Genomic DNA, 25,584 nt, shown 5'->3' on the forward strand with positions numbered 1-25,584 from the left:
TGATCAATTATAGGGGGTTTTGTCTTATGGTTTTCGTTTTTACTTTCTTTCCTTCTTCAGCTTCCATTTCTACGTCAACGTCCACTCAAAGGGTACATCGATCCAGAATGGGCGACACATCTATTTGCACACATGTCACTCCAGAATGCCCGGTATCAGCTACCACCTACGGGTATCGTCCCAATCTAGGTGGTAATTGCTTCTTTGCAGCCATATTTGGACTATGTGCAATCTACAATCTTATTGTTGGCATCAAATCGAGACTGACCATGTTCACAATCGCCTTGACTGTAGGCAGTTTGATGGAATTGGCGGGATACATTGGTCGGATTCTCATGCACAATAACCCTTGGGATAATAGTGGATTCGAACTTCAAATTATCTGTCTTATCTTGGCCCCTTCGTTTGTGGCTGCTGGTATCTATTGGTCTTTGAAGCACATTGTGCTCTTTACTGGACCCGAAAAATCGCGCCTAGCACCCCGTCTCTACCCTTGGATCTTTGTTGGCTGTGACATTGGCTCGATTCTTCTACAAGCAGCCGGCGGGGGTGTTGCAGCTTCTGCAACAAGTAGCAACGCCAAACTCCTCGACGCAGGCAACGACATCATGATCGCTGGTATTGCTTTTCAGGTCGTGACTATGGCGATATGTGGAGTGTTGGGAGTCGACTTTGTCATTCGTCTTATGCGTCACCGGCGCCTCGGAGAGGCTGCCCCTGAAGAGGAGAAGATGTCATCGAAAGATTCTCGCAGATTCTATCTTTTCTGTGCTGGTGAGGTTTTTGCTTATACTACTATATTGATTCGTTGCATCTACCGGTAAATACTGCCATTATCACAAATCCATTATCACAAATCCATGGAATTGGCTAATATTCTTCTCCATAGCATTCCGGAGATGGCTGGAGGATGGGGTAATCCTCTGATGCAAGATGAGACCGAATTCTTGGTTTTGGATGGAATGTAAGCCGCCAAATGAATATTTTTGCGCAAACAAATTACTAACACACCCTCTTTTGCTTAGGATGGTTGCCCTAGCAGTAGTCACACTCACCATTCTACATCCTTGTTTCACCTGTCCCTTTGTCCGCCGCCCTTAAGATGTTTCGTTGTCGATCTTGAAAGCATCGAGCCGACCCTGAGCCGACCGCAGAGATTGAATTTGATTAATTTGTATAGAATACTTGCATGTTGGTGCTATACCCCTTTTGTGGTGAAGCGTTTATTTTTTCAGTACAAAGAAGACAGCGGCACTCTTATATAGTACAGGACCAAGGATAAATAAGGACAGTCAATACTACACATTTTTTAGTCTGCATATTAATTTTCACTATTGATACTTGGAACCCAACAGTTCATTCACGTATCATTTTCGCACAAGAAAATCGTCAACTAGAAGAGGTATACTTGAAAAGAAAGTATAGCTTGACTAGACATACCTACCTGGCGCATCATACAGTCTATCGTATAGGCCCGAGTCCGTATAGGCCTAACGCCAACTGGCGACGGTACGGTTATAGATCGACGACTCAAGGATTGAGCATCACTTCGGTAAGCGGAATCTATAACGAACGATACTCACTATGAACAGGTAGCGTTACTAAACCAAGGCAATCCTCATAGCTATACTCTTAGTCGGACTCATCGATATACTAAGGTACTAGACATCGACATGGCCTATAGGCCGGCATATTGCAGTAGATATAGTCTTGACTCCTAGATATATAGGTACGACTGTTATCTCTGACTTTAATCCGTATATTTTACCTATTGAACATTCTAGGGTTAAATTTTACAACACTGTATACTTAGAACCTTATATGGCCTGTATTTTAGTACACTGCTCACCATATCTAGCCTAGCTTACCTGCGTTGCCTGGTCTTGTTGCCGCCTTGCCATTTGAATTGAGTGGATATAAATAAAAGTCGTCAGATAAAGCCTACTCTTTAGAGAACAGATGCCAAAGTATTTCAGGTTCTGATGTGAAGTTAGCACTGAGGATTTATGTGTCGCCCCCGGGCTTGAGCTTTTCCTTGCCTGGAGAGAGATTACCAGTGGGCTGGATCTGAGAGGACTGTGCCTCATTTCTTGCTCCCAGTACCAGTGGCGATGGAATTAGGACTATATACTCGCGCACGCACCCCTAACCGCTTTCGAGTAAGGGGTGCTCACGAATCGCATACTAAACCTCATCAGACACCAAAAATTACATATATCTCAGCATCAAATTACCTACCTAGCGTATCATCGAAGCTATCTACTAAAGCCTAAATCCGAAGCCTAATCATGCGGTCATATGCTACGCAACTGATCCAGGACAAAGATGGGTACCTCCGCGATGTGTTTGCAGATGCCACGAAACTTGTGGACGATTATTTTAATTTTTTTGGCATGAAGTGGCACCTAAGAGAAGTTGCCACACAGTTCGACTGACTTTCCAGCTTGTTGCTAAACGGGGAGCCAATCCTTTTGCCGGTGCGAAATGTCTCCCCCGCCTTATTCCATTCCGCGTATGGGAACTAGATGCTCCGAGAGCCCAAGGGCTTTATTTTAATCCTAATTCTGATGGCCCGCATCCCTGCAGTGTCAAGTTGACAGCTAGACTGAATGGCCGTCCGCCCGTCATCACTCGCGTTTGTCAAGAGTCGCGCATCGTTGCCCACGAATCAGCCGGTGTCATTCTAGAGGACGATGACGACCCACCGACTGACGTATCTTGGGGCTGTACCACAACCGATGGCTATCCCAATGATTTCTGGATAGACCTCAGACGAGACTCTGCGCATATTAATTGGCATCCTCTTTACCAAGCAATTTACCAAGATGGCGAGGGTAGTGCATTGGCCTGTATTGCCTGGGAAAGTCGCTTATTGTTCGGCCGTCGCTCGACAATGCGCGAGTGGTTCTCCTTTCCGTGCAACCAGGAAGCAGAGAGGTTTGATGTCTTCGAACAGGTGCCCAGCTGGTGGGTCATTATGCGTGTCGTTGTTATTCATGCTAGCTTTCAGGAAGCCGCACACTCTGGTTTGTTTGGATTGCTAGGTGACGTGACGGTACAAATTGTCTCTGTATCCGACGAGGAGAAATTCAATGCTTCTTACGCCTTCGCGGAGGAAAAAGATCGCCAGATTTCCCCTATTGAGGGGTTTAAGCGGGTTCTCGGAAGTCTGGAAGCAGGAACTGAAAGACGACATTCTCTTCGCAATGGGATCCGAAAAGTTATTATCGAAAATGTATCCAGCCATCATGTTCCGTCTTTGCATATGGAGGTGTACTTAGCCCATCAAAGAGCGCCTATGATCTGAATAGTACATACATACGTTTAATTCGGCAATCAAAGTGAAATTGGCGAAGATTAATTGTGAACCGTGGTCAAAAAAGGATGCTTTATTAAATTAGGACGAGGTAAAAGAATTCAGATACAAATAGGTAACCCCGAAAATATGGCATAGCCTGTGCATCGGGTACAGAAGTGGAGTTTCAGATGCGTGAGACTTAGGGATCAGCAGAGATCAGTACTTTGCATTCGATTTGCGATTTTTGGGCAAACGTCAAGGTCGCACTAATATATAATATGTCATTTCCAATATCTTATTGGCCGAGCAAGTAATCTAATATACATAAGAACACCATTAAAGGGCCTGCCATATTACTATAGCCATGCCTATAGCTAACGGATTAGTGAACGAGAGACTGGCAGGCGCTGAGTTCTTGCTACTATCAGTTGAATCTGCAGTATTGCCTGCAGTTTCAGTGCCATTAGATCGCGTAGCAGCGCTAATAGTAGATCCAAGAGTAATGCCTGTAGTTCCAGCACCACTAGAGCTTTCCGTAGCACTAGAGCTTTCTGTAGCAGTTGATGAAACAGAGGACGTTGAAGACGATGGCTTGGGACACGAGTTATCATACACAAACTGCTCAGGATCACCACTACAGGTGGTCACAGACTCAGCGTTAAATGTGCCGTTCGGATAGACCCAGCAAGTGCCCGAGGCGTATGGCGAATCATCTGGATTGTGCGGATTAAAGACGACATAGCTGCAGGAATCGGCCTTTGCACATAGACTCAGGCAGTTCGATGCACCCGAACTAGCATAGCAATCGTCAAAACAGTCACTAGGCGCCGGGTACCCACAGACAGAGGCAATGGCAGAGGGAGTCGCGGTGGCGGCGCAGGCACCAGCAGTGGTGGTTGCGCTTCCGCCAGCACACACGGGCTGGTTGTAGACGGAAAGGCTGGGATTGTCGCAGTTCGAACTACCTTTGCTCGCATCGTATGTTTCACCCGGGTAAAGCCAGCACGTGCCAAAGCCCGTGAGAGGATTACCAGCAGAGAAGATAACAAAGTTGCAAGGAGGGTTAGCGTTACAGTAGTCCCAGCAGAAGGCCCTACCGTCGCTGGCGACGGCAAAGTCTGGGCCTGGTTCCGGGTAGTTGCAGAGGCTGGTGATGAGGGAAGATGTACAGCTTGGTGTCGCGGCAGTAGAGGTAGTGGACGTAGCAGATATTGCTAGAGCCCGTGAAATTATTAGGCCGCTAGAGACCCAGAGAGAAGCGATGTTCATGTTGGCGTGCGCAGGTAAGGGCAAAAATGTATCCAAAAGTGGAAGAAGTACGGAGTTTCAGGTAATATTTAAAAAGGGGCGGTCGTTCAACGTACGAAGGGTCCTGCCTATTTATATCTAGGTAGAAAGGGGTAACAGACCCTGGCTTTTCAAGGTTTCAATCTCCGAGCTGTGGGGATTAAGCCTCACGCCAAGGTACATCGGACCTAGTATACGGATATTCCTAGACATGCCTACCGAAAAGCTTTCATCAACCTCCAAGTTTAACAGTGCATTACACCTAGAATGACCGAAGCTCAACATGATATCTCTATGAATTATTCTATATCTCTAATCCTATAATGTAATGCTGCGATTCGCCGGTCGAATGAATCGGCTTAGGTAAGCGAAGGGTTCGCTTACGCTGGGTTTCATCCATGGACCCTTTCCGCACGCTAGTCGTGGTACCCAATGGTAGCACTTCTTCGCTTAAGCTAGGGCGTTGCATTGTCCAGTAGACGCCTAGCGTAAGATCCGGTGTGGATTTCTCTTATAATCACATGGTGGGTAGTGGAGACATAGTACAAGACCGTCGTGAACCTATGAACTTGCGAGGTTTCAGTCACCCAATATATGCTCACTATTAATTATTTCTCTATCTTTAATCTTAGGAATGGCTTATAGGTAATATCCTCCAATACAAAATTATATCCAAAAATATATGGTTTATGCCCAGGTGTCTAAACTCCCATGATACCGATATAGTACTGGTAAGATAAAAATTCCGGCATCGATTGACTAACGTTTACAAACCATATTATCCATAGCCAAGTCATGTTAGGCTTAGCGCGTCATATTATTATAATTTAATTCAGCATCTCTATATATTCGACATAGTAAGGAAAATCCAAATTTCAAATATGGATGATTTCGATGCCTAGGAAATATAGGAGTATCATAGTTAAAGTAACATATTTCATAAGCACGCGAAGCATATAAGCAAGCCATATATGGACCAATAAAATCTCGATGTTCACAAATTACAATTAATTTCATAGACGAAATCGTCATGAAATTACATACACCAGAACAGGCGTAGGTCAATTATGACCAGCAACGCATCTTTGTTTATTAGCAAGAAAGAAGACATTGCCTATCTGGGACATGGCACTCTCTGACCGTTGGATCAGGACTAGCATATAGGAAAATTGGTACTATGAGATCATATTTCTCCTTCTCTCTTTCTTGCTTAGCTCTAGTCATTTCGTTGAATGGAATCTTTTCCTCTCGACTCAAATTGCTGTGTTACAAGTGACGTGAGACTCGTCTTGCAATTCATCCAGCGAGCCACATTATGTGACCATTCAACATGCTGGATAGGCCAATTTGAACTTCCCCAATCACAAGGACCAACCTCATCTAAATCAACAAAGATAACTACGGTACCAGCACATCATCCTCGTAGACACTTGTCTTCATGCCGTGATATGTGCATTGATTATTTGCATTATACCAAATCTGCTAATGCGACTCAGCCCTCAAATGCCATTTGAGGGTGACAAAATTGAGGGTGAATAACGTACAAAATAAAGCCACCCGGTACTAGTACATCATTGTTTCTCGCCAGGGAATTTGAGAGGGATTTTGCAGTGTTACACGAACTTTCAGCAAGCTTATGCGGGGCTCGCTCCGCCCCATCTTTCGGCCTCTATTCCTGGTTTCTTGGTCCCTGCATGTGTCCACAACGGCCTAGAATGACCTGCAATCACTTCTGCTGGGAGACCTAATGCGGTATTCCCGGAAGACCAAAATTAAAGGCAATGAGATTACACTATCTTGACTAAATCATGTGCTGGGCTGTCAAATTCTGCTCATCTACTACTTGCATTTCCAAGCCTATCCCTACTTCATGTCTCACATCACTAGCGGTCGGTCCCATAGGTATGATCTTATAGATCTTTGGAGATCCTGGTTCAGTCTGGGATATGATTATACTGTAAAAGTCTAATTTGATTTTTGCCAATTGGAACTTACGTGTATAGGGGATGTGACATATTTCCTTTAAACGGTAAAAGAAATCAGAGGAAGCCCTAGATGTAATTTACACTAGCTGGCTAGAGTGGGTATTTCCAAGCCTCGTTCCCTAAAATGCAACGTTGCCCCAGCTTTCGGGACAATCGCGGACCGCCAATAGAAATACCTTTGGTCCTGCTTAGCATCTTCCAGCATCTTCACGTCATAGCGGAGAAGGATCTGGGCTAGAACCAGCTTCAGGAGAAGTGAGGCGTAGTGCCGACCTGGACAAGCTCGTTTTCCCAGTCCCCAAATGGGAAAATTAAAGTCGGCGTCTGTAAAGTCTGAGGTAGCAAAAGCGCCAGGCTTGGCTTTATCCAGGTGAGCGTCGTTGATGAACCGGTAGGGATTAAATGTGAGCGAGTCGGTGTAGATCTCCGTATCTTCAAGGATCGGTCTTAGAGGGATACACGCGATATCGTCCTTCACCAGGGTTGTTCCGTCTTGTAACGTGAATGGCCGAAGAACTTTGCGCCGTAGCGAGATAGAATCGGTTGGATTAAGACGCGCGGACTCCTTGAGGAAGCCATTGAGTAAAGGGAGGCTGGACACATCATGGGGATTCTCGTTGATAACGCTGCACACTTCTTCACGCAGCGCAGTGGTGAATTCTGGGTGGAGACAGAGATCGTCGAGGGCATAAAAAAGACACATTGCGGGTTGGTGAACGGATGCAAACCAGATGCCTAGGAGGACTTGGACAATTCGTTGGGCGGGCCATTCACGCTGTTGATTTTTTCGCTCGGCTGCATTGACAAAGAACTGGATGCAGTCTGCATTTTCTGATGTAGTGGTGAAGTTGAGGATACGATCTTCAACTATGGGGGTGAGGCGGTCTAACAGTATTTTCAGTGCTCGGTGACGGCGCATTAAATATGGCGCGACAAAGGGTGCAAGCCATGAAGGCAGTAGTCTTAGGACTTCGGCTGTTTCCATCAAGTGCTCTGGATACTCGAGGGCGGCGTTGAGAAAGACTGGATCACTCGATACTTCTGCGCCGAAGAAAATCAGGGAATTTGCGGCTGCTGTGAGTCGCTTCGCCATTGGGAATATTGAAATTGTGCGCCATTCCCCGGACACATAGTTGCTGTCTGTTATCTCTTTGGTGAGCGTTCTTGCTATGCAGTCGGTCAAGGGCTGCGTCAGATGCGGTAAGTGGGATCGCAGTTCAGCTTGAAGGGCCCGCTGATGGACCGTGCCGTTGGCGCTCATGCGTTCATCGACTCCGAGGCCGTTCATGGTGTATTTGGGTTGGAACATCTATTCCCATTTAGTTCTGAGTACTTTTCAAAAAAACAAATAAAGATTAAGAAAGGAGATGTACGTCTTTGGCTAGGGCATGGAGTGACAAGTGGGTATCTGGCGCCTGAACCAGTTCCTTGATGTGTTCCCTAGACGTGAAATGCACCTGATATGCTTCCGGTGTTGCTATTGCATATGGCGCTCCTTTTATCTGTTTCATACCGCTTTAGTAATCTCCAATTCCGGTACTGTGATCCTAACACTTACGTGCGCTTTTCGTAATATCTCGGGTCCTTTCCAGAGATATTGGATCTTGCGAATGACCTTCAGAACATATATAGAAGGCTCAACAAAAATAATTTTTTGGCGTCTCTCCTGGAGTCATGTTATTAGCAGCGTTTCTAATTTGCATTTTTTTTTTTTTTACATACTGGGTTTTGAGGCAGATTTGCTCTTATGCGAACACACAAACCAAACAAAAAGAGCAGTAGCAGTGCCCCATAGATATGAGCGACCCACATATTGAGTGAATATGATAAGATTGGCATGCGGAATCAGAGAGAATTATCATGTACCTCTAGAGTAGCGCAATGAGGAAGACAGAACCGCTGTGCGAAAGCCAACTATAAAGAGACAGATACTTAAATAAAATTTATCGTATAATAGAGATATAGCCTTAATAATGAGAGTCGAGGCGCGGGGTATACACTATATTCTATGCTCCTAAAATATCTCCATCTGCTGGCCAATGTATGCAAAGCCGGAAGCGAAAGTAGTAACTAGCTATCATTACAACATTTGGAGGTTTGCCTGTCGGTTAATATGCCAAGTTTAGCACGAAGCCGTGACTCGGGTATTTTAGAGTATCTGTAAGCACTAAGTGTCCTGCACTTACTGCTTACTTGCATAGAGTACACGGGTTGCCTTTTTACCTACGTGTTTGAATTACCCCACTTCTAATGTCATTTTGCTCACATGCGGTGGAGAACACTAAGTGACATTGATATTTATCTGTGATAAATCTACATTAACTATTTATTTACTTTTAGAAATATATTTTTAAGTTTACTCATGTGTTCATTGACCTTCGTGATGTCGGCTTCCCACATTAGGTCAACCCACTGGGATGGTGCCAAATGTATGCTATCAACATTTGAACTCATCTTAGGAGCAGTCAAGGCGCTACTATAACCCTTTATCCTACCCCGAAAGCCACATGTATCTTATATGTACAACCTACATACTGGAGATGTCAAGGAAAAAGTGGATTGGCCCTTGAAGTCCGGCGCGCATAAGCCCCTAAGCCTATCTGAAATGCCTATGTAGCATGCACTAATGTGTCACAGTGGAGAATTAATTTGCCTTGTTGTCACAGAAAGCCGTGCTCGATAAAAGGGTACATCTGAGGATTACCGAGCACTACATCAAGCTCTTTTTGCATCTCAGTTTTGTTCCTGCGTACTCTGCATCATGATATATGTTATTTCCGAATTTAGGCTTAGCCAGGGCGAATCAAGCCTGCTGAAGCTAGCCAGCTGTGGTCTCATAGCTTTTGTGCTCTGGCGCCTGTGGCGATTCTCCATCTCTCCCTTTTTCAAGCCCCCCTCACCGAAGGAGATACCATACTGGATCCCATGTGAGTCTGGATCAGCAAGAATTTCTATTTCATTGCTGACAAAATTATATAGTTGTTGGTAAGGATTCTTATTTAGTTTTGCTGCGATCCTCCCGTGTAGCGCTAATATTTGGAAAGGCCATGCCAGTTCGATGTTAAGGAACCCTCACAATCTACTATCATTTGCAATGTAAGTGCCTCAACCATCAAATTTATACCTAGTACCACCTAATTCTGAAAATAATAGCAAATACTGCAATGGAAGCGGAGAGCCAGTGGCTATCAACGTATTTGGGCAGAAGATATACTTCATCCTGTCCGAGCAGGATGCCGCTGCGGTGCTGAGAGAACCGTCTCAACTGAATCATGCGGAGCACCTCAAGAACCTCCTCATGGGCCTTGGTTGCTCGAATATAGGAATCACGGAAATGGATCAAGATTCGAGACCCAAGGCAACACCACTAGTCCTGGTAGCAGAGGACCTCATGAGGAGGCAGCTCCTCGAGAAGGATTTAAGCACTGAGCTGCTCGCTCGAACTCTGGAAGTTCTTGAGTCCAATGTTAGCTGGAACGGAATAGAAGCGCCGGCTCTTCTACGAACCTGTGAGCACAGGGAAGAGCAGACTGTCTCATTATGGAATTTGGCGCAAACCGCGATCATCCGCGCGGTGACAACGTCCTGGTTCGGAAATTCGATTTGGAACCTTTCACCGTGTATCGTTGAAGATCTGGTGTGCCTGGAGAAAGACCTTTGGAAGCTGCTTTTCAAATTACCACAGCCATGCGGTAAAGAGGTTCGTGCTGCTAGGACAAGGATAAAACGCTGCTTAGTGGAATATATGCATTTGCCTCCAGCGAGCCAGCAGGACCAGTGTTGGGCCGTTAAAAGCTCTGTTGAGGAGATGAAGCGACGTGGACTGAGCGAAGACGACATGGCTTCATACCTACTGATGATTCTCTGGGGGTGAGTGTTCGAATCTACTTTATTCGATATTTATCCGCCATTTCATTTCTTCCGTTCTTAAATGTTAACCCCCTTCAGCGCCAACGCAAACATCTTTAAGTTGTGCTTCTGGCTCCCCGCCCAAATCTGCTCCGATCAGGCAACTTTGACGGCGGTCGTGGCCGAAGTAGACACCATTATATCGAAAAGTGACCATGCTTCAGAATCCCTCTCGGCCCTTTCGCTTCGTCTAGAGAAGAACGCTTTTCTCGACGCTCTTTACAACGAAACTCAGAGACTGGCTATGAACTCCAGCTCTGCACGAACAGTCGAACAAGACCTAACTATCAACGGCCGTTTATTCAAAGCCGGCGCTCATATTCTCATTCCGTACCGTCAACTCGCCATGTCTCATCCACTGCTTGGGCAGGACTGGGATACCTTCCAGCCAGACCGGTTTCTCTCTAACCCTACCCTCGCTCATAGTAAAAGCTTTCTGCCATTTGGCGCGGGAAAGCACAAGTGTGTCGGGCGCTTGCTGAGCAAACGATTAGCATTGACTTTTACTGCATTGATGATGCACCGTTTTGAAATGAGGCCATTGAGTGCAACTCCAGCTATACAATTCACGCCGGTATCTTCGGGACCCGGAGGACCTGCAGAAGGAACTGACATGCAGCTGGTTCTTTCACCTCGGAATATTCTATCCAAAAATGAGAAGACCTGTGTAATATAGATATAGTATGCGACAGCGAAATAGCATCACTGTTTGCCAGTGGTTTTTCTCAGCCAGTTTCTAGAGCGGTTCGGACAATCAATCAACAACCTAGACACCATAATATACTCAAACCCTCTAATATCTCCAGTCTCTTCCAAATTAGACTTTATGACTAAGATCTTATCACTTACTATTGGTCAATGGTAGTGGCTGTCGATAGTTAATTGTCAGCACTAGGGAAAAGGTAGGGGCCCAAAAAGCCACCTGCAGCTGCGCGAGAGAGTGTTGGCAAGAGCACTTTTATCGGTACATGAAGGTACTTGAATTTTCAAGTCTCCGATGTGCATGATACGGAGGAAGGAAAAAAGTGCGTGCTGTTGGAGCGTGTGGTTGTGCGTGTGCGTGCTCCGCCGACTTCCAGCGCTGGGCAATGGGGCTTTCCCCAATTTTTCTCCTCTTCTCTCTTCGTTCTTACAACTTCATATCACATTTTTGTGCATCCATCACCACGTTCTCTATAATTTGACCCTTCGACGCATGGATATAACAGAAGGTGGGTGAGAAGGAAGAGACAAAGTGAGATTAAGTCCTACAGGTGCGTGTGCCTAAGGCATTCACAAACACCAAAGAGCAGTGGTGGAAGTAAAACCGGGATGAAGTTCTTTCTCGCTGACCTGATCGATTCCCACAGTCGCTGTCGGATTCAAGCACGTTATTTGTCTGAAAATGCAGTACTGAGGGGTATTCATGCAGGAAGGCTCTTATCATGCGCCCTGCAGCGCGTTATTCGCTGGCCATGCTGGAGAGTTGAGATTATATTTAACTCGAGCCACAAGACTCGGCGTAAGAATTACAAGCGAATAAGCTGCAGCTCGGCTGAAAATCGCCCCCAAAACAGGAATTATACACCCTCCTTCACGCTTCCCAGGGTTCATGGCAAGCGGTCCTAATTCAGTCACACTCGCATGCTGACCGCACGGTGCCCGAGCTTAACACTTGTTGCATTCTGCTCGTTTTATTCTCCGCAATTCTTTCTGGCCCCTTTCTGATGTTTTAGGGGCTGCAGCGTGTGTTTTTAGTGAATGGGCATTTAAATGCAAATCGCCATGCCGAAAGAACCCATTTCGTCCAACAAGCCATCGCTTGACCATGGATTACAACACGCCAGCCGAAGCACCGCCTGCAGGTCAGGTCTCTAACTTCATAAATCCACCTTCCCAACGAACAGCAATTATTGTGCTACAAACAATCTTCCTGTTCCTCTCGCTCTTGGCAGTTTCTGTCCGTGTTTGGGTACGGACGAGTATCATCAAACTATGGGGCGCTGAAGATAGTTAGTATCATGCACTCAGCTCATTCCCCATGTGTCAAGATTTTTCACTAAAATTACAGCATCTAGCTACCTGTATCATTGCAGCAGTGAGTCGATCTCGGGTGAATACAACCAGCATTCAATATTCTAACAGACTAGTGCGGCGCTTTTGCTCATATGACGCTGTACACCCAAAGTAAGTGATGATTCCAATTATGATCACCCTAACACGCTGCTAACAAACATGAAAGCTCTGCCGCTAGGGATAGGACGGCACATGTGGGATGTACGGGCAATCAATCTCATTGACCCTGCCTCCAACCGTGTACGCAGTTCGAGCAGCATTCCAGCAATTTCAAAGAGCTGACAATTACAGATACTCGATGCGGGTGGAATTACTTTCCCCCTGACTGTCTGCTTCGCGAAAATCTCGATCCTCCTTCTTTATAAGCGTGTGTTCCCGCTGCGCCGTGAAATAATCGCAGTTTGGGTTGGTATAGTTGCTATTGCGGTGCTATATATCTTTTGCATCTGCATAGCAGTCGTCAGTATGGTGAAATGCGCAGAATTATCACAGCTTGAGAATTCATACTGCAAGTTTGATGCCGGGACAATGATCACAATCCAATCTGTGATTAACGTGGTTACCGATTTCTACGTGTTGCTTCTGCCCATCCCGCGTCTGGTCAAGCTACAGGTTAGTCGGCGGCGGCGAATTGGACTTCTGCTGACGTTTATGAGTGGGCTCGGGTTAGTATCAAATATGATGCCTATTTTCAACGCATCCATTCCTAACAGAATCTACATCTCACAGTGCGTGTGCCACTAGTCTGGCTCGGTTGATCAACTTCCAGATTAATGACAAGTCTGATGTCTTCTGGGTTACGGGCCGCAATGCCCAGTTCACGTATGTATCAATGACAGTGAATTAGTCGCACTTTACCGACTGACTGTGACTTAGGATCGTTGAGATGAATATCGCCATCATTGTCGCGTGCGCAACATCTTTCCCGATCTTCTTCGCCCGGATTCGGTCTCTCGGCTCGTCCTTTTATACTTCAGCTGTGTCTTTACTTCACAATACAAATTCACAGGAGTCTCCCAAGGTCAGTCAGACTGTTGATAAGCTGCGGAACAACTTATCTACCAGAAGACCAACAAGTCAGAATTGGGAAAGACTCAAAAATGTCAGAACAGATAGCCGGTCGAACACACAAGAGCTGGAGTTTCTCGCTGACAATGCTGTTTAACTTGATTGTGATTCCGGGAGTCATGAGGCTGAAAAGTCTTCTAAGTAGTTACTCTTACGCTATTCTCATGCTATAATCTAGAGGCAGGATGGATCATCAATAATGTGTCACATCTCTAAGGGTTAAATTAAGAAAATCCCACCAGTCGGTTAAATCAGGGAGATAAGGCTGAGTAATCAAATATCCTCGCGCCACAGTCTAAGAGTTTGAAATAAGCGACGATAATCTATTTACGGCTTCAGACATAAGAAGCTAGATTGAGCTATATACGTCAAAATTATGCGATCAAAAGGATCCCAAACATGTGGAAATTGCCATAGTGGTATCGTGGCAATCTGATAGGTGAACTCCGCATTTCATGCACTTGCAGGGGTGTTGATCCAGTTGAACCCGCTGCAGGTAAGCGTACACTTCTTTGTTTCTGCCCCCAAACACAATAAGACACACAGCTTTCCCCTCACCTGGAAATCCGACTCGTGGACTTTTCTCCTTATAAATAATCTGCTTCTACCCTCTTTTACAAATCCGTCCCATCCCAATCCCTTTTTTACCTGAGAATTATGTCAAGTAACAAATTCGGCTCCGTCCTTGTTACCGGCGGCAATGGCTTTATTGCCTACCACATCATCGCTAAAATCCTCGAGGAGGAGCCTGACTGCATAATTCACTCAATTGACGTGAATACCGACCGTAACCGCCACCCTGACCCGAATGTGCACTACCACTATGGTGATCTATCCTCCGCTGCGGACGTGCAGCGGATCATGCAGCTCTCCCGCCCTGTCACCATCTTCCACACTGCATCTCCCGAATTCTCCGATGCACCTGAGTCAGCGTACCGCGGCATTATTGTCGACGGTGCCCGCTATCTCATAGAGGCTGCTGTTAAGCTGAATACCGTGAAAGCCCTGGTAAATACCTCAACTTCGGGCGTTATAAACGACAACCATACCGATCTCATCGATGCTACAGAGGAAATGCCAATCCTCCGTCCTCCACGGCAAAAGCGCCTCTACTGCATTGCGAAAGCAGATGCGGAAGATATCATCCAAGCTGCCAACCGCAATGGCGGCCAGGACGATCACGGCATAATGACTTGCGCGATCCGACCGAGTCTTGCATTCGGCGAGCGTGACGCCGGCACCTTGGGCAAGATGTTCGCCGTGGCTCGTCAAGGCAAGTCCCGTTTCCAGATGGGCAAGGGACAGAATCCGTACGATTTTGTCTACGTCGGAAACCTTGCCGATGCACATCTTCTTGCCGCCCATGGCCTTCTTGATGCATGGGGAAAGCCTCCTCCGACTGACAAAGCTGCGGGACGTGTCGATGGCGAATGCTTCCATATCACGAATGAAGACCCCTGGCTCTTTTGGGACTTCCAGCGGGCGGTTTCTGCTATAACGGGAAACCCAATCCGACCCGAGGATGTCATAGTGATCCCGAAGTGGGTTGGGCTAACAATTGGATTTGTGAATGAGTGGGTTGCGTGGTTGGTATATGGTAAAAAGGCCAATATGACTCGTGAGGGTATTCGGTTCAGTACCCTAATGCGTACGCTTAATGGAAGCAAGGCTAGGCGGGTGCTTGGATATCGCCCAAAGGTGAATATGCAGGAAGGCCTGGAGCGGAGTGTGAATTGGTTTATGGAGAACGCGCGGGATTAGTCCCTTAGGCTAAGACCGATGGCGTCATTAATCGAAAATTCGAGTCCCAGCATCATATTACTGTGCGTGATTTAGTCTTAAATCTCACTTTTTCTCTTAACATCTACTAATTCCTGGATTCGGAATTTTCACGCGCTCGAGAGAAGCACGATTATTCTCTGAAACTTTTCTAAAATGGGAAGCGGTCGAGTCGGTTGCTGAACTAGTGACGCCTGGTCTCTTCAATCCAGCAGTCCCTTGAATGCATGAGCTGGTATAGCTGATGTTATTATACACGATAGGAAAAGACCTCATTAACAGGAGAAACTAGACTATTACAATGGTTGCGAACCTAAATCACTATCTAGACTATGATCTCTGTTTTCCTTCCCTGTCCCAGAACTATGATGCTTAGCAACGGCACTGAAAAAGCGCACCTCGCTCATCTTTTCAGGCTTCCTCTTGACCGAATCTGGGTCTTAGGCGCTGCCTCACTTCTAAATCTTTCATCCGCCGTTCCATCTGCAATACAAAATCTTTTTCTTTTCTATACCGGGCCTTGATTTTCCCCCACACAACTGGGACAAAGTCGAACGCCAAAAATAGCGAAAAAGATATAACCAGACTCTGCAACTGATCTTCATCTGTGATTGACTGTGGGGCGCACGGCATAAAGAAACACGATTTTGAATGATCAACACTTCGAGTAACATATGCTTTGAAGATGTATTCGATCATATGCTCTTCAAGCATGAGAAGGAAAATAAAGGCTAAAATGATAGGACCCATGATTAAAGTGAAGATGGTTTCCAATAAATGTGAAAATGGGTAAATGACAATCCAATAAACGATGAAGAATAAAAACCCGAAAGCCCAGCGGTAATTACCTAAGATTGAGAGCAGGACGAATGAGATGAGGCATAATACATGGGAGAAAATGGCAAATATCTGAATCGAGCGTCTTAGTCGGTCAGACGCAATCCGGGCCATCGCGGCATTCGCCCGATCAGTGATCCATATGGGCAATACGGTGGTTATCTCGAAAATAAACCACGCAAAAATTGCTATGACTAGAAATCCGGTGAGAGATGCGTAAAGGAGTAGGCTCTCATGCACCCCCCTCTCCATCCCATGCCAGTATAATGCGGGTAATTGTTCATAATTGGACGGTAGAAATCTCACCAACGTCACCAATGGCAAAAGAAGTCCGACAGCATGAGTCCGCATACGTCTGGATTGGGCATTGGATGAGTGGAAGACATAAAATGTAACCGCAAGTTGAAGCTGGCCATGAAATGTGCCCCAAAACATAAAATTGTAAGCAGCCCCAAGAGAGCCTAAGCCACGATTTACTCGTGCATTATAGTCCGGCGCATTCAGTGGAATACTGTGTGCCCTTTGAACACCTCTCCAGACATCAACGGCAGCCCAGTTGGTGCTAAAAAGAAAGACGATTGTGTTTGGATCGAATTTCTCCTCTGAGACGCGGGAAATTCTCCACCAGGATGCCACCAGTGTGAGGAACCAGCCTGCCCAGGCTCCGGGACCGAAGAGGCCACTTATTTCTGATATACCAAGGGCATCAGGTTCCTCAGACGTGACGGGGAGGTATAACAGGGTTGGTGTGGCGGGAGATTGCATTTTTGTAGAAGGCGAGATTTCGCGAGGGGTGACAGGTGTCGGAAATATAGCTGGTTTTTCTTTTGGGGTTCGTCGTCCGACTGTGCATACTATGTAGAGAAAGACAAAGCACAATATGTAGCCTCTGTAAATCATGGCACTTCATCTGACACGGAGAAGTGGTCGTGTTGGCTTGGTGGACAGTAAATAGGGAATATGAGACAAAGAAAAGAGAAGATGCATAGGCATCCAAAATATTCTGCGCAAGCAGCCCAACTCCAGGTCACTGCGCCCTTAGGAAAGGTTGGTAAACCATTTCAGCACAGCCTCTCCGGGGATTGAACTAATCAGAATCGCGGCTATAAGCCACCCAGCCGCACCTCGGCAAGTGAAGGAAATGCGATAAGGGTGAGATTGAGTCAGGTTGCAAGATTTCATTAAGTTTTTATCGTCACTTTATTTTGCTGGTGATTGTTGTCATGAATCAAAAGTATTATTGTAGCATGTTTTGCTACTTAAAAAATCCGGCTCTGTTGCGTGTCTCGTAATCAGCTCTGGAAGCGGGGTATGTAAAAATGCACGAGTTAAAAACTGTGGCGTACGGCAGATAGTACAGAAGTCAAGTAGCCTTAATTACCAGCCGCTGAGAAAAGGCAAACGTAGTATTTACCATAAAACGAGAATGAACAGGGAGGGTGGAGCTCGGTCTCCATGGAGAATCTGCTTGAGACGTAAACAATAAAAAGAAAAGCAGACCACCGTTAAGAGCGTACTTGGAGCTTTCAGAGAAGAGCTTTGGGGCAAAGAGGAAAGAGAATAACAGGGAGAAGTTGCGCGCGGTATCCCGATTGAAATAACAACAAACCTAGCCAATCCGAAATCACAACACCCGGTACAGAATATTTAAGTTCGAAGGGAAATGGAAAGATAGAGAAAAGAATATGCCTCCTCACTAACCCATCACGAAGTGCCCTAAACATGCACAACTGGCAAGAGACGCAACCAGAAAGTGATACGAGACCCAGATGTGCTTCTTACATGATGGGCCGGACTCGCTGGTAGCATTCCATTTAATTGTTAAGCCTGTTGCACAAGCTTGATTTGATGAGCCTGTCACTGATGAGCAGCTATCCCACACTTCAGAGTCCTTGTCTTCATGATTTTTAGGACACCTTGCGCCGAGCCTTCGGCAGTCATCACAGACCAGAAATCTGTGAATATTACACACACATTCATCATCAAACATCGGTTGAAAGTCTCGATCGAATCGCAACCAACAGACGTCACAATGGTACTCGTCTATCATACTGGAATCTTCCATCGGGTCATCACTCATTTCAGCGTGCACATTATCGAAATATTGTGTGGAACCCAGACCCTGTTTGCCCAAACTTTCTACCCGTTGAAGATTCGCCATCTGGGCCATCTTCATCCTAGCCGCTTCCGTGGATACAGTTCGGCCAAAACCATCAGTGGCATCTAGATCAATCCTTGGGTTTTCTCTTAATATGGTGATTATGTCGTCCCTCCCGCACATAGTGGCAGTCATCAAGGGCGTACGTCCAAAAATGTCACACGTATTAGGATCTTTGCCGGACTTTAACAAGGCTTCGACCAAAGCCACGGACTGAAGACGTATTGCGTTGGATAACACGTCTTAGTTCTTAATACTATAAATAGTCCAGATTTATTAATATCACTATTAGATAGTTTTATGCGTGATTATTTACATAATATGGTAATACCATCTTATGTTAATGGTAATTTATATTCAGGATGTTATATATATATTAATATTAATAAACAAAGTTTATTAAATAATTTTTTAGATAGTTATTATTGTACAATGGGGACATCATCAGAGGGTATAAGTAGTTTATTTTGAGAAGGTTTTACTAATATTAATATACATGATTTATTAAATTCTTCAAATGTTGAACCTTTAAGGGGAGGTCCAACAAATGGTGGAGGAATACCTCCAGGTAATAATAATATTATTATTATTATAGTATGATCTGGTGATAAAACTTCTAGAGATGATATGAATATCAACCTTCAAGTATAGTAGTAGATATTGAGGAATATAATGAAAAAACGAAAATTCAATCAAATGAAGTGAGAAAATGTAAAAAACCATTAAGACTCGGGGCCCGTGGCCGGGTGGCCGAGTCATTTTCGACGCACACTCAGCCGGTATGTAACCAGGGTCTGGTTTTCGATAAGCTGTGGCGTTCACAAATGTGATTTATCAAACAGAATATACCCACTGTAGCGCTAATGGTATAAGGATGAAAGCCCTTATAGGACAGCAAAATATGATTGCGCACCCACACGTGCCCTCGGCTGATCTCGGTACAAATGCATTTGAGTCTTGGCTTATTATCGCATTATGATAGTGGCATTATTCCAGATAAATGGAACAAATATGATAGGAGAGCGGACAAGAAATTATGATGTGGAGGAGGAAGAGAGAAAGGGATGAAAGAGAAGTTTAAGCCTTCATGGTCTCACACAGAGTAAACCACCAGAAGAATCCTGAAAGGTTTAAGGATAAGCGGCAACCACGAAATGGTTGCAACTGCAGAGTTTGCAATTTAATTGGTTACTGTTACTTCAAGATTTTTTATATAAAAAGAGTTTCTTCAAAATGTTATAGGTTTCCAGGTTTTTATCTTCCGGATCGCCATTCATTCTATAGCAAAGCTTCCAAATGTCGCAAGAGATAAAGCAGAATCGAGGTATTAACATGACATCCACATGTAAATTTAGAAATCATCCCATCTACTCAGGCTGTTCATCAAAGGCTATTATGTAACTTATCACATATCAACCACTTGAATATTCCAACAACTAATCATTCGCCAGCCAGTCAAAACTAAACACCATCCCGGTCGTCCCGCGCCCGTACAACCTAACCTTTGAGGCTTGATAGAACCAACTACATCCAATTGCATCAAATCTTGAGCAGACAACCCAATCTACAACCCAATGTAGATAAATATTTCATGAAAATCTTCGACGTAGGCTACGATCCAGGAAGCATTAGCATATCTCGCGAACCACGTACCAACCGCCACGTAATAGGAGTAGAATACGTATCCGATACACTAGAAGGCGCACGAGGACTTGCAATTGAAGCACTTTCCAAGCATATTGCTGATCCAGTTCTTGCACTACGGGAATGAGGTTTGTTATATTTGTGGTTTGTTCTCATCGGGAATCTGCGGGGATGATGTGGTATCCGCTTAAAAGGGGAGTAGAGCTTTGGGTGAATATTAGGAAGAGGATGGACAGGGGTGGATGGGAATGCGCATCCTGGATCGATTATTTATGTTAGTTGTGAGGTTGGGTTTGAGCTTTGAACGTTGTGAAGAGAGCGGGAACGTGGGCTTTAGTACGCTGCTGAAAGGAAATATGAGGGAGATCGACGGAGCACGAAATTCGGAGGTTATGAATGCCGTTGGGGTTTGCGTGTTGAGCGAATGGGAGGGATCTGTGGAAGTCGATAGGTGGTTTGAAATGATGGATGGAAAGGATTGTCGAAAGTGACACTAATGAGCAAGGTGGATTGAGACCTAAATCAAATAGAACGGTCGCTGGTAATAATGCATTTGAAAGCCCGCTAATGTCCGAGTCGAAACCATGGAATGAACCTCGAATTTGCTTGGTTTGGCTATAATAGTGTCGATCCCCCGCAAGCAACATCACAATCACCAGTCATCTTGGAATTGGTCCTCACGACCATCTTCATAAGCGCGACGCTCATCATCCTCCTCGTTGTTCTCGTCTAAATAAGTCAGCGCCAATTCATCAATGCAGAATGTTAAGACATACCAATCTCATGCTCAATGAAGGCACCACCAAGTCCACCAATAGCCACACCTGCCAAACCAGCTGCAATGTACTTTCCAGTATTGCTCTTCTGCTCAGGCTGCTGCTGCTGCTGTTGGTAATCATACCCACCAGGACCGCGCTGATCGTAAGCACCAGGAGGCGGGCCAGGAGGGGCACTGTAGTAACCACCCTGAGGCTCAGGCGGGCCAGGGGGACCACGCGAGTAATCCATCCCAGGACCAAATGGAGGTTCCCACTGGGGACGACCGGTAGCATCCTCAACCCAGAATGCGCGACGGGCGTTCGGCTCCCATTCTTGGTGCCAGCCTGGTGGGAGGGGTGGTGGGGGGCCTGGAGGGGGACGGGCACCCGGGGGAGGGCCGCTGTAGCCGCGGTCGTAGGGGGGTCGATCGTAGGGAGGCTGTTGGTATTGTTGTTGGTAAGGTGGACGATCGTAGGGAGGTCTGTCTGATGGGGGGCGAGCGTAGGGGTCACCGCCGTAGTAGGCCATGATGGTGTTATGGGGAGATGGAGATGGAGATGGAGAGGGGAAAGAGAGGAAGTGGAAGGGGAGGATTTAATATATGGAGACAAGGGACAAGCGACAAACGACTGATTACTTTATTTAGTAGACTAGTAAAGGTCCGTTCAGAGCCGAAACCTCCACCAAGCGGATTCAATTTGCTTAGAAGCACGTTGTCCCCACTGCGGAGTGGACTTTCAACCCCTATCACATTCACCCTAAACTCGATATTATCGTGGCGCTTATTGTACACATGGACCGGTCCGCTTCAGACTAGGCAGATGCGATTCCACGTCAAGTACTCCGTACATGTATCAGGAGAGACCCCTGAATTGATGGGTCGCGATTGGGTGTAAGATCAGCGCGGTGTCGTCAGGTTCTTATTGATAATGGAAACTAATGGACTAGTCGACGCTGTGCCACCATAAGACCGGCGGTTGCATCGCGCTGAGCAATGAATGATAAGACAAGGTGAACGGATAAGAATAACACCCTTTAATAACAACATTTCCACTCTGATCCGTTCAGCTCCACAGTAGAACTCGACGTGACCCGCCCCTCATAGAAATAATAATCTGTCCGTATGGATTACTCCGGACTCGAGAAGAATACAGTGAATCACAGCCATGAGAACTGGTACAATATTCACAATATCAAAAAAGAACAAATCACTCACCCCCTCATCTAGGTGGGGCAGACCCTGCGAGAATTGTTTCGCATCCGCCAAGTCCGATGTGGCTCAGTTACACAGCCACTTATAGTGACACACGTGGCGCAGGATCCACAGCTACATCAGATAGGGGTACAGTATGTATAGAGAGTACCGGAACTGCCAGGGGTTCAGGGGTCAATGGTTCGCCCTGTTCCCGAAAATCATCATATTGTCATAGAAATCAAAGTAATATCCAATCTGGAACTGACTACATAGAAGGAACAAAGGACAATCCTCGGAGGAATGGTCGAAATCGCTCAGGGTAGCAAGTAAATTTAGGCCTAACCGGCTAAGTTACTTGAGTCCTGACTGTCCGGGTAAAAGAAGGATGCAAGACTGAAAATGTTAGAAAGGCTATGTCGTGGAACGTGAGAAAACTTACGCGATAATCACATATGCTGCTATAAGCAATGCACCCTCCAGGTAGTTACTCCGTCCGTCCAGGACGAGGAAATTAACCACGAAGGCCGTCACGAATAGACAGATCGTCTCGAAAAGGGTGAAATACAGCGACATGTCCTTATCCATACACCATCCCAGGATGACAACGAGGGGAGTGACAAAAATGGCAATCTGGATACTACTACCGACAGATACACCGATTGCCAAATCCATCTTGTTCTTCGTCGCAACACTGACAGCGGTAACGTGCTCAGCGGCATTACCCACGATAGGCAGGATGATCAGACCGATGAAAGCTTCGCTGACATTCGAAGTCGCCAGCATATCGGGGATAGCATCGACCAGGAACTCAGCACAGACGGCAACGAGGGCAGTGGAGATTAGAAGCAAGACCACAGCCGCAGTGCGAGACATGGCAGCCTCTGTCTCCGGGGGGGTATCCGTGACAGGGTCAGTGGGCGCAGGGACACGAGCAGCACCACGGGCAAACTGCACTGCATTACCAGCACGTGGTGCATTCATAAGGGCAGGCAGAGAATTACTACGATGGAGACCCGGGCGCGTTGATTCTCCAATGCGAGGCGACATGCTAGGGGACTGCGAGCTGAAGACGGTATTGGACAGCAGCGAGGGGATAGGACCGAATGGTGAGCGCTTGCGAGAATTGTCGTTGTCGCCTGCACCCTCCATGCCGGTGAAATTAGGAGCAGAGGCAAAGCCCTTCATGGTTGGCTCAGCAGCCTGGACTTGGGTATCAGGAACCTGTGCTTCCTTAACGCGCTTAGAGCGACGCTTCTTGCGATCCTTCTTTCGGCCCTTTTCGCTGCCTTGCACGCTGTCGACGCGGGTCATGGAGATACCGAAGTCACGAGAGCGGGGGTTGGCATCGTCGTCGGCATCGTAGCGCACTTCTTCCAAGTCAACGGCACAGGAGTTGCTGTTGTTATTGCTGGCGATAGAATTTCCCAGGGAGCTTTGGTTCTCATTCACCATAACATTCTTGTGGACGGATTGGCTTGTGCCCTTGGAGCTGGTGCTGGACTTTCTGCGTCTGCGGTGCTTCATCGCGCGCTTGATCCGCTTAGCTGTTGACCAGGACGTTGTGGTATCAACGGAGTCATCGCTGGAACTGGAAGACGAGTCGGAGGAGCTGTTCAAGAACTCGGCGAGAACACCAGGGTGCGATTCCTCATCGATGATGCGTTGAGGTATGCTGGCGTACAGGTAGGAGTGGGACTTGAGCTGGAACACAATATACAGAATGTATACCAACAGGAGAACGACACTAGTCCCTCGGCTGACCTTCAGCGTCTGCCTGTCCGCATCGCTGGTAGCGGAGAACGAAGCATGGAAAGCGGTCGGGAGCAGCAGACTAGTCACACTCAGACTGAGCAGACAGGCACTCATCTGGGTCACGGTGCTATTGTAGATCTGTTCCTGGAAGCGGAGACCACCAAGCAGGAACGCCATACCCAGAATCAACAACAAGTTTGCCAGGATAGAACCCAGTAATGATGCCTGCACGATACGGATCTCATTCTTCACCAGGGCGATGATGAAAATGATCAGCTCCACCGCGTTACCAAAGGTGACGTTGATGAGAGCACCAATCGTATCACCCAGGCGGCTGGCCACGCTCTCTGTCGCGTGGCTCAGCAATCCCGCCAGGGGGATAATTGCCACCGCGTTCATCGCGAAGACAATATCCGCGTTCAAGCCAGCTGCCTTGGCGGCGATACCAACTGGGACGAAGACCAGTAGGACATTGACCCAGCTATGGAAGATGGCATCCTTGGTGTGGGCGTAGAACCGGCCGCTGCCATTTCGCATACGAAGGAGCAGGCCTGGTTGGGAGTTTTTTTCATCGGGCCCCTGGTCGGGGACCGCTGGGGTATTATTCACGTGTACATCCTGAGAGGATTCCGGTAGGTTCGTACGAGTAGCTTGAGCTTTGGGTAGGGGATCGAGTTGGGTAGGTTCGCCACGAGAAGAAGCGTGAGCTTTCGCCCACGAGTTAATCCTGTCTGGGGGTGGGTCAGCTTAACGATAACGATAAGAGCAGTGAAGAGTGAAGTCTCACGCATGTATTTATAGAACCAGTGACTGATTCAAGCAAGGCACCGAAGCCAAGTGTTGATGGGAAGAAGAAGTCTAAAAGACTATCTGGAAAGAATAGAAGGAATGAAAGAATCGGGGGGGAAGTCTACTTATGTGTCGAAAACAGCTTGGCAAAGACTTGGCAAAGACGACTTCTCCAGGTTCATCTATAGAATCCGCCTGGAGAGAGCAATCATGTACCACGCAACTACGTCGATCCATGAATGTTGACACATTCTAGCTTCGTAAGCTTTGTATCCCTTCATGTTATCCCTCTAAATGACGCGTCTAACTTTCAATCTCTTTTCCCTTTCCCCTTTCCTCGCCCTACAAGGAGATGGACAATGTCCGACATCCTTAATTTTTCTGATTGGTGCAACGTATCCACAAGATCGACGTCCGCCCCGATCGCACCTCGCGAATGTCTCTGACCAACCCGAGACCGAGTAAGAGTCGGACTTTCCTATCTTACATGATTATCTCCGCCATAACTCAATTGATTCGTTCTTGAATCACCGGTCGCACTTCTTTCGGCTTAACTGCCCCCCGCTGATCGATAAGCCAAGACGCAGAAACCCGAACTTCGCAACGATGCCCGAAATCGTTCTAGCCTAACCTTTTTCAGTTATCTGATACGAGTAAACTAGCGGACAGCCACAGTAGTCACGCTCCACATGATGTCATTTGTGCGTTATTGACTGAAACAGATACACGGAGTACATGCAAACAGATTAATTGGTTTGGCCAATAGCTACAACAATCTACACCCTCTACCATGGTCCTTTGCTGGTGTTGGAGTTCCAGCTTCTGTCCTAGTCTGAGCCACATTTGAGCCCCACTGTGGCTGTGCTAGCCTCGCTATTTCCAGATCACTTTTGACTCATGTTGGGCATTGGTGAGGCGTTAGTAGAGAATATTCTAGTTTGACAGCCATCATATTGATCATCATATTGGTCACCTGCGTCATAGAAGGGAATGTAGATTCTAGAGCCTCCTCGGTGTGGCCAATCAACACCCAAACACATGACACGTTCTCACAAGAAATGAGTCAACT

At 46.5% G+C, this 25,584-nt stretch overlaps 9 protein-coding genes across 9 annotated transcripts; 5 read left to right on the forward strand and 4 right to left on the reverse strand.

Annotated features, from left to right (window-relative positions):
- Nucleotides 1-107: 107 nt before the first annotated feature.
- Nucleotides 108-1,101, forward strand: N7520_002222 (RTA1 domain-containing protein; the record flags this gene model as incomplete). Its single annotated transcript, XM_057136157.1, has 3 exons — nt 108-820; nt 890-964; nt 1,026-1,101. 3 exons carry the CDS (start codon nt 108-110, stop codon nt 1,099-1,101), a joined length of 864 nt encoding a protein of 287 aa, XP_056998843.1.
- Nucleotides 1,102-2,288: 1,187 nt separating this feature from the next.
- N7520_002223 (uncharacterized protein) lies at nt 2,289-3,307 on the forward strand (the record flags this gene model as incomplete). The annotated part of the gene is made up of 2 exons (XM_057136158.1): nt 2,289-2,366; nt 2,444-3,307. The coding sequence occupies 2 exons, from the start codon at nt 2,289-2,291 to the stop codon at nt 3,305-3,307; spliced, it is 942 nt and encodes a 313-aa protein (XP_056998844.1).
- A 327-nt stretch (nt 3,308-3,634) lies between these two features.
- N7520_002224 (uncharacterized protein) lies at nt 3,635-4,567 on the reverse strand (the record flags this gene model as incomplete). Its single annotated transcript, XM_057136159.1, has 1 exon — nt 3,635-4,567. The coding sequence occupies one exon, from the start codon at nt 4,565-4,567 to the stop codon at nt 3,635-3,637; it is 933 nt and encodes a 310-aa protein (XP_056998845.1).
- A 2,085-nt stretch (nt 4,568-6,652) lies between these two features.
- N7520_002225 (cytochrome P450) lies at nt 6,653-7,858 on the reverse strand (the record flags this gene model as incomplete). Its single annotated transcript, XM_057136160.1, has 1 exon — nt 6,653-7,858. One exon carries the CDS (start codon nt 7,856-7,858, stop codon nt 6,653-6,655), a length of 1,206 nt encoding a protein of 401 aa, XP_056998846.1.
- A 1,473-nt stretch (nt 7,859-9,331) lies between these two features.
- On the forward strand, nt 9,332-11,155 carry N7520_002226 (cytochrome P450; the record flags this gene model as incomplete). The annotated part of the gene is made up of 3 exons (XM_057136161.1): nt 9,332-9,497; nt 9,699-10,440; nt 10,519-11,155. 3 exons carry the CDS (start codon nt 9,332-9,334, stop codon nt 11,153-11,155), a joined length of 1,545 nt encoding a protein of 514 aa, XP_056998847.1.
- A 1,131-nt stretch (nt 11,156-12,286) lies between these two features.
- N7520_002227 (NAD(P)-binding protein) lies at nt 12,287-13,699 on the forward strand (the record flags this gene model as incomplete). The annotated part of the gene is made up of 7 exons (XM_057136162.1): nt 12,287-12,470; nt 12,537-12,556; nt 12,609-12,645; nt 12,701-12,774; nt 12,826-13,199; nt 13,264-13,356; nt 13,411-13,699. 7 exons carry the CDS (start codon nt 12,287-12,289, stop codon nt 13,697-13,699), a joined length of 1,071 nt encoding a protein of 356 aa, XP_056998848.1.
- A 560-nt stretch (nt 13,700-14,259) lies between these two features.
- N7520_002228 (uncharacterized protein) lies at nt 14,260-15,363 on the forward strand (the record flags this gene model as incomplete). Its single annotated transcript, XM_057136163.1, has 1 exon — nt 14,260-15,363. The coding sequence occupies one exon, from the start codon at nt 14,260-14,262 to the stop codon at nt 15,361-15,363; it is 1,104 nt and encodes a 367-aa protein (XP_056998849.1).
- A 5,309-nt stretch (nt 15,364-20,672) lies between these two features.
- N7520_002229 (WW domain protein) lies at nt 20,673-21,307 on the reverse strand (the record flags this gene model as incomplete). The annotated part of the gene is made up of 2 exons (XM_057136164.1): nt 20,673-20,749; nt 20,797-21,307. The coding sequence occupies 2 exons, from the start codon at nt 21,305-21,307 to the stop codon at nt 20,673-20,675; spliced, it is 588 nt and encodes a 195-aa protein (XP_056998850.1).
- Nucleotides 21,308-22,312: 1,005 nt separating this feature from the next.
- Nucleotides 22,313-24,517, reverse strand: N7520_002230 (uncharacterized protein; the record flags this gene model as incomplete). Its single annotated transcript, XM_057136165.1, has 3 exons — nt 22,313-22,367; nt 22,414-24,457; nt 24,514-24,517. 3 exons carry the CDS (start codon nt 24,515-24,517, stop codon nt 22,313-22,315), a joined length of 2,103 nt encoding a protein of 700 aa, XP_056998851.1.
- Nucleotides 24,518-25,584: the final 1,067 nt, after the last annotated feature.

This window comes from Penicillium odoratum (assembly GCF_028828045.1).
Source record: "Penicillium odoratum strain IBT 22623 chromosome Unknown utg000002l_segment0_segment0, whole genome shotgun sequence".
Taxonomy (NCBI): Eukaryota; Fungi; Ascomycota; class Eurotiomycetes; order Eurotiales; family Aspergillaceae; genus Penicillium; species Penicillium odoratum.